Genomic DNA, 9,152 nt, shown 5'->3' on the forward strand with positions numbered 1-9,152 from the left:
AATATACATATTGTTTATGAGATTATAAAAGTTTGTGTGTCCATAATTCGGTTATTTTTATTTGTTTACTTAAAATCTCTCTCATTTTGTTTTTCGATAAAAGTCAAAATATATAAAATATATACTTGAATAACAAAACAAAATACACATAAAATGTTAAAAGTTTTAATTAATTTATATGAAATAAACATCTATTGAAATTTATGTAAAAAAAAAAATACAAATATTAATATATCCACACCTTTAATTTGTCCATCCTAATACACGTTGAATACGTAAAATAATTTTATCCATGAACATGTGAAAGAATCAGATGAAACTGTTAGGTGTAACTAGGAATTCAAATCTGGGTAGTAAAATAAAAAAAAAATAAATAAATAAATAAAAATAAAAAGAAAACCTTTGGATAACTGGAAAATCCTCCAAAAAATATTCATCAGGTAAGTGTATATATATATATAGGGATGCAAAACATTCCAAACTTCCAATCATTACATATATGAAATTCAAATTAGTTTCAGGTTATTTTTATATTTCCTATACTTTACAAATATCCATTATGTATAACTAAATGTAAAAATTACCATGAGAAAATATAAATTACTTGTTATTGAACACACTGCTAAATTATCTTTCGAGCAGCTAATATTAAAATGTTTTAATATTATTTATCAAGCACACTGTAATTCTGAAAAAGGTGTAAATTAATATCAGATATACTTGAAGTTATCAAAATATATTGTAGTTGACATTATATTGCTGCTTTTTTTAGAATACTAATCATCTTGAAGATAAGTACATAATATAGACGTCTATTAGTAGTACATACCTCACTCAAGGTAATTTCTGTTCGGGGACCTACTATATTAAAAGAAAATGTCAAATTACGAGAATATCCTGAGTGGTCGGAGAATTCTACATTTAATACTCGTAATACAGAGGGAAAAAACCGTCTATGTGAATCTTAAATATGGAGAAGCAAAGATCCTTTTCTTTCCGCACTGATAAATGTCATACATGCAACGATATATTAGGTGCATTAAATGTCAACAACCATTCAGAAAACTGAATATGAAAATATAGCATGAACACTTACACGTATTAAACGCGATATTAAGTTTATGGATGATGGAACAATTTTATTACTATTATTATGCCCTTTCGCTGGTATTCTCACACTTCGAATCACTTTGAATCCTCTGATATTTACCTCACAAGTAGAAGGGAGTATAATCTAGGAAGTCACTGGCGTAGGAGAATCGGTGATTACCCAAGACTATGATGAATTTCACTTGTTACCATGATGAGGGGTTTGAATCTTACTACCAGAACTGTTTTAACAACTTGAAAGCAATCTCACAGCTGCGCAGAAAACAATTCAACTTCCTCCTTAATGGAAAACAATTAACCACTGTTTTAGTGCGTTTTCAATATATTATCGTATAAAATATAAACGTTGAATACCACTGCGCTATATTCAATATGCCTGCATGAAGACTGACCTACCGAAGTTGTATCGACGAAGTATGCACATACGCTCTCCTTGAGAAATACAAAGTTTCTCAACTATAGCTGGAAAATCTTGGTGTTGATAGTAACCTTCTTGAGAAAAAAAATAACAAAGATTTCACATAATTCATAATCTCTTACAAATATTTTCAACTAACTTCAATGGTAAATATAAGAACTTGGTAAGTGTTTTAGGTTAACAATACACAGTAAACAGTTCAAAAATTAATAATAAATTGGCAATTCTGAATGTGTTATCGTTCATTTGGCTTTCTGCCCAGTTACGCTTTGGGATTCATAAAATGTTATTGTTCCCATATATTTCTTGCGCCTTATCAACAGTTCAATAATGACAAAATTTCTGGAAAAGCACCTGACTAGTCTCGTGATTTTAAAAAATACATTTTTCGTTGTGAAAAAGAAAAAAAGAAAATTTTTGATTTCAAAATATTTTAGCTTCTACGTTTCATACACATAAAAAGTGAAATATTATAAACAAATAAATGAAGGTTAAAATGCATCGTACACTCGGGTAAAAATCATAAACCGTGAATCGGTGATACAGAATTGGTCAATTTGAGGTGATATAAAAGCTTTGAAGAGAATACTGAGAAATTTCAGATCACGAATTTCAGTAAATCTGTGCAAAGTCCCAATCCTCTTATGGCACTTTTCACAGTGACAGTGAAAGTACGTTGCTCATCAAATGACACTCCGATATATTTCTGAACTGCAACTCTTTCGTTAGAACTTGTTAATACAATATATGTAGTGGATTTTATTTTTCTTCAACAAAATACTAAGAATGAAACATTTTTGAGGGCTTGGTGTTAAATTCCAGATCGCACATCATTCAATAACTTTAGAAAGAGTTTATTTAAGCCATACAGCACCATCTATAGAGAAGATTTCCTGAAAAATCTTGCAATCACCAAGAAGAGAAGAATGTTCATAATGGTAAAGAATGATAGGACAGAAGATTATTTGTGTAGAAAATTAATAACAGGGGTCCATGAACGCTACCTTGTATTACGCCAGAAAGAACTGGGACAAATTTAAATGATGAATCTGATAGCACAACACGTTGCTTATAATCTTACTTTAAACTAACTGTAGAAAGATTGACAACGTGGGCATCCAGTAACAGCTTAGAGATAAATGTGGACAAATCTCAGGTACTACATTTTCATCTTTCACCTAGACTGCTAAAAACTCCATCAATAAAGAACGATTTTCTACTTTCAAGCTATTCTTCTTCAGCAAAATTCTTATGGTTAATTATTCAAGAGAGACTTGTCTATGCATTCTAAATTTTGTTTAATATAGACTACAAGGCACCGTTTCTCGACATACTTTGCTTTTATTATACTATGGCAAGATATATTAATTTCTCAGTTTTGGAGTAATTTTTTGAGGAGCATCGCACCTTGCCCTATCCACCTTCCGCATACAGAAAAAAATCCATACGTATTATTTTTAACTTGAAACCAAGATCATCTTGTAGAGAAACATTTAAACTCTGTAGAATTCTGACGCTCCCATCTCTGTACAAAAGCATTATCTTTATTAAGACTAATTGGCATTCCTTTACAGTTACATCTTCTGTACATTCACATAATACAAGGCAAGCTAGCTACGGATGTTTATGTCTCACAACAAAATTATAGCTCAACTAGAAATAATGTGTACTCTATGTGTACAAGATGGTATAATTACTTACCGCAACATTTTAAAAACGTTAAGAACATAAAAGTGTTTAAGATTGAGATGTTCAAATTTCTTGTAGATAAGGCTTATTATAGCGCTTCTCAATATCTAGAGTGTAATTCTTAAACTAAGTATATACTTAGGTGTATTCTTTGCTACTATTATTTTGTTGTCGATTGTAATCTAATTTTCTTTTAGTTTATTTTACTTTTTACTATTATCTTTGTAATTTGATGTATTATTTTCTGACGTGTCCTATGTGCTTGGTCTTCTATACAGAAAGGATGAAAATAAACTAAACTAAACTAATCGATAACACAGACATTTAATAAAGACAAGAATTGTCCATAAACATTAAATCTATTGAATACCTTGTGAAGAAACAACTGGATGTTAACTTTATCAATAGCTTTTAATAAATCTAAATATATTACATCCAGTTGTTAGCAACACATGATTTCTGTTGAAGGAAGCAATGTTGTGTGTAGTTTTGTACACAGATAGATCGTCACCAGATGTAATCGCGCGCTTTTTTTTTTTTTTTTTTTCAACTCGAGGGAAGATTGGAGAAGGAAGTTCACACGTTCTTCAAATAGGTGTGTTCTGGAGTTTTCGAAGATTACCCTTTTAAAGGAGGAAGGAGCAATTTCTGCAATTACTTTCGCCACATTAAATCAACATTCTTTGTTTTTTATGATCGCATGATAGGAAAATGGTTTATCCGTTTGAAATAAAATTTGGAACATAATACTCACCTCATGCATTTTTATTAAATATCATATGCTATGCCAATAGAAGGGAAAATTTCACAAATAGAGTATCTGACGGAGTTTTAGTATTACGAAGGTAAGTCGATATGTAACTGAAGTGTTATTTTATTTCTCTTCAAGGTGACTTTACGGCATTGTGTGGTCACTAGACGGTAGGTGTCACTGCTGGCTTCGCCTGTGGTAGGTTGCCGCGTTATCATATCAGTCTGCTTTGCGCTATTGTTAAGTAAAGATTGCCACACCACTTTCTATGTGCACCAAAGAAAAACAGTGTTTTGTCATCCATTTTTTATTGTCTGAAGGTGTATTCGGAGTGGAAATTCATAGAAGATTTTCAGCACAATACGGGGACCATGTGTTGCCACAGCGAAGTGGTTGCCAGTGGATTGAACAGATCAAAAGTGGTTAAACGAGCCTGGAAGGTGAGGAAAGAGCAGCGCGTCCAGCTACATCAACAATTGATGACATTATTGAAGGAGTTCGCGCCTTTATTCTGAATAACAGACGAGTAGTGATTGTTAATGAAGTGGCAATCCATATGCAGATCAATTATGGTTCTGCACATGACATTATGCATAACAGCCTCAACTTTCACAAGGTCTGTGCGAGATGTGTTCCGAAAAAGCTCGATGAAGAGCACAAGCGAAATCGTGTGAGAATCTATCAGCACGTATTGGACCTTATGCTAACAAAGGTGAAGTGTTTCTCAGGCGAATGGAAGTGAAACATGGATTCATCACTTTGAACCAGAAAGCAAACACCAGAGCATGGAGTGGAAGCACCCCGGATCTCCCATTAAGAAAAAATTCAAGAGTCAACTTTCTACAGCGAGAATGATGCTCACAGTATTTTGGAACTCACAGGGACCAATCCTGGAACATTACCTGGAAAAGAGGTCAACAAGAAACAGTGATATGCTGGTAAGTTCAAGCCTGCAATTGGTAATAAACGCAGAGGTCGATTTCGGAAGGCGTTTGATTCAGCTACGATCAACAGGTGAACGAAGTGGTGGCTTGCTGCACAACTTTTTTTTTTGTTTGTTTGTTTGTTTGTTTGTTTTAGAGGGTATCTTAAAGCTTGTGCAACGGTAGTCCAGGTGCATTGAAAAGCAAGGTGACTTTGTTGAAAAATATGAATAAAAATATTGTACTATTATGGTAATAAATAGTAAATATTAACTACAGATACTTATTGACTTACCCACGTATAATTTTATTGAAATACATATCCAAAGGTGTAAGGGGGCTCAAATACTTTGCATAAACCTATTCTGCCCTTACAAAGAACGGATATTTCAGCTAGTAAATCACAGTATGATTTTATTATCATTACTATCATGGTGTTCAATACTCTCCAATTTCTGACATTTTGACCTCTTAGATTTGCAAACATTATATCAATACTAAGTTTTGCTCCTTGGCTATTTTTGGATATTGCTAGACGGTTTTCTTTATTATGTACTTTTGTTTTACTTAAAAATTCTTCAATATTCTCTTTTTCTATCTACTTATTAGTATTCCATAATGGTTTCATTGCCGAACTGAGTTGAAAATAATTCTGTAATAATCTGTCGTCTTGAGTGTTCTTACTGTGATTAGGTAATTTGACCCAATCTAACAGTGTCATTGATAGTTAAAAGGACAAGTTTGGTTGGATCACTTTAGCAATAAGATTGTTTTTTTAATATATTTATCTCTGTGTTGATTTCGTATTCCAAAATAATAATACACATTTGAACTGACAAGAAAATATTTTTTTGGAATAAGTTATTTGCAGACAAGTACTGAACATTTACTATTCAGTACGTTTCTATTTATAATTAGATTGATTATTTATTACACTTGATTTTTCTCTTCCTTGTAAAGCTATTTCCATTTTTCTTTTTTTACATATATATATATATATATATATATATATATATATATGCTTGTATTGTGCTGTATAGCAAGGATCTTATAAAATAGAGGATCTGCCTTTACAACAAAATCTTGAAGCCATACGTCACAGTTTCGCCACCCTTATTCTGCCCACTCCGCCCAATAGGATCGCAATGTTTTGAGTCAACAATCATGGCGGAAACAAAAGTAGCCAATCAGACGATGGCAGAAACGAGAGTAGCCAATCAGACGTGGCGATGCTCGGTTGTTTTTTGGCTTCATTGATTTAATAGGATGAAGATACATATGGGCAGATCCTCTATTTATAACATCCTTGCTGTATAGCCTGCTACACAATGTTTTCCAAAACTCTTCGATTTATTCCATGTTCAAATCATAATATACCAATACAACTAGGATAAATTTCTTCCAGCAATAAACTGCTGCCGGAAGAAAGAAAAACCTAATATCCAGCTGGCTAACATGAAACACAAATAGTCCGGAGTAACAGTTTTATTCCACATGCATATATATCAAACTGTTTTCGCACTACACTAATTATCCAACCATACTTGATAACAAATTGCAGCTAAAAGCTCAGCAATAAATGTTGTAAAAGACAAGGATAACCCAACTATAAGAAGTGAAAATGATCCAATGATATCATTTAAACACAATGAACGGAATCCTGTATTATTCACTTTTAAAAATTGTTTTCCTTTTTTAGGTTGAGATACAACAGTTTCCCACCAAGCCATTATTCCTGAATTTCTTACTTTTCTCAAAAATTCGTTAAATATGTGCACCAAAGGAGATCCCTTATGAAACAGAAAACCAGTATACAAACTTAGAAGTTCTTGTTTCGTTACATGAAGTTCCTGCACTATATTACCATCAAATCTGTCTAAATTACATAAATAACCAGATTGAAGTTGTTCTGATACAATAGCAATCTTTCTATTTTCCAGAAGTTTGTTTAATTCGCCATAATCTTCAACGAGAAGATAACTTTCACTTATAATGTGATGTAATTTACTGTCTTGTTCCCTCAAAACTTCTACCCAAACATCATCATCAGTCCCCCATTGTAAACCAGAGTCTACAAACTGCTTTAAAGTGTCTATAGGAGGTTCGTACACAGGAACTGTCAGAAAAGATACAAGGTTACAATTGTAAGCAGTGATCAACAGTACAGAAAGTAGAAACATACACACAATCATATACCTTATAACCACAATACCGCTGTTAGGAACACCAAAACCAACAAATACATTGACAGTATGCAGTAAGCAATAAATATATGATAAGTAAGGATTTCTTCCATTTTCACGAATGATTATGTTATGAATGATTGAAAACAAGTACAGGAAAACAGAAGAACCTAAAACGAATATAATATTTGCACACCACATTTTATGCTGGAATGGGGAAAATACTGACCACACATTTCTTTTACGTCTGGGAGCAGGAGTAAGTAATTTTAAATCAGATTGGTATGAAGGTACGGAGAAGTCGAACTGTTGATAGTATTCTAATGTAATATATTCTCCTGGGATGCCTACATGATAATTAAGACTTTTCAAAGTTCCGTAATAACTTCCATTTGATTCATTATCTGGTAAATCTCCCCAATCATCTATAACAACTACCTCCCATGTAAAATTATATTTCTTGGAGAATTCAACCATAGCTTGGTATTCTATCCCATTATAAAACCCACCTTCTTTTATTATAGTTTGCGGATTATAAGCTATCATCAGTAATCTTACGGAAATAGCTCCTAAATCCATTAAAACACGTCTTTCAACATTTTGTTCCAGTTCGAACCTCCCATTTAACCAAGTACCTAATACTTTAGGTTTACTTGGTTTTAGATTTTCTCCAAGTGTATAAGATAATATGTTGTAACAGTGAGGTTGTGTTTTATTTACAGTTACAATATAACTATAGGGGAAGAATGGACTAAATCTACAGTTCAAATATTGATCAGATAAACCTTTAAAGTTCTCAAATAATATTATGTACCTTCTTTGTACTCTTTGTATGGACAGTTTATCAGTGCTATAGAGAACATTAAACGTATTACACATATTTAAAGGTGAAAGAATAAAGAACTTGCAGCCCTGATTCATTGCATTAAGTATGTTGATATTCCCATTACCATGGTTTATTGAAATATTTCCACCAACATGTATGAAAATTCTCTGCACATTATTACTGAGTAATTCCATATTTTCCCACAAACGAATTCCTTCATCAATTGTCACAATGCACGATTGCTCGCCAAATAAATTCGCAATTAGATCATCCAAGAGCTGAGTTGCTTTTTTATCTCGTTGGTGACTTTGGAATGAGTGGACTGTATTATATAAAAAAGCAAAAACAAGATTATGTATTATCATCATAACGCACATTGAAATTTTAAGATAAATTGGTTCTATAGATTACTTTTTTTTATATATGCAATTCTCCTGTAAGATAAGGAATTTCCACTACATAAATGTATTTCTTTATTGTCGCCCACAATTCTCACAATTTCATTTTTAGATAATTATTTTGCTAATGGTGCTGCACGCCTTTTAGGTGAGACCTATAAGTAAAGAAGAATTATTGAAAGTTGTTATTTATTGGAAAATATGCTAATATTGATAAAAATTTTACATATTTTCTTCTACGCAATTAAACTTAATAATGTTTGAAATAAATCAAATGAAATCGCAAATAAAGAGATGTATTACCCAGAGGAAAATTGAATGAGTACTGTCCTTTCTTCCAAATCAGAAGACCATAGTTCGAATCCTGCAGCTGATTTTCTTGTCTGAGGATTTTTCAGAAATGTTCTTGTCTCCTAGTTCAATGCTAGAAGGGACTATAACATAGGTCTTAAGCTAATTTCTTCCAAAGAACTTTCTATCTTTTCTTGTTAATTGCTTCCAATCTAAATAAGTATTGAATGGTGCATAAATCTGTTTACCCTACAGAGTCATACGCTTTTGTGACCCCGCTATAGATACAAATTAGATTTTTTTTTTTTTTTTAAATATTCTCTGTTATTGGCATGGCATAGCAGATAACGGTTGACAACAGAATAGCAAAAAATGAATTTGTCATCATTTTTTAATTTCAACATGTTACCATATTCGCAACGCACATCAGGAAGCTTAGTGTGAAAATCTCTCTTTACACCTTGGTCATACATCTATCATGGTTATTCTATTTGTTGTGTTGAACTTATGTGTACTATTTGTACCATCACACTACAACGCAGAACAAATTTACAGGTGCTCAA

General features: G+C 32.3%; 1 protein-coding gene across 1 annotated transcript; it reads right to left on the reverse strand.

The window, feature by feature from the left end:
• Positions 1–6,417: 6,417 nt before the first annotated feature.
• On the reverse strand, positions 6,418–7,551 carry LOC145679058 (glutamate receptor ionotropic, delta-1-like). The gene has a single exon (XM_081749656.1). It carries the CDS (start codon positions 7,549–7,551, stop codon positions 6,418–6,420), a length of 1,134 nt encoding a protein of 377 aa, XP_081605782.1.
• Between the last annotated feature and the right edge of the window lie 1,601 nt (positions 7,552–9,152).

The sequence above is a fragment of the Thermobia domestica genome, chromosome 2 (genome assembly GCF_964235325.1).
Source record: "Thermobia domestica chromosome 2, izTheDome1.hap1.1, whole genome shotgun sequence".
Classification (NCBI taxonomy): Eukaryota; Metazoa; Arthropoda; class Insecta; order Zygentoma; family Lepismatidae; genus Thermobia; species Thermobia domestica.

Coding starts and splice junctions, on each gene's coding strand:
- LOC145679058 (XM_081749656.1), bottom strand. CDS start 7,551: ATGGTTGAATTCTCCAAGAAATATAATTTTACATGGGAGGTAGTTGTT.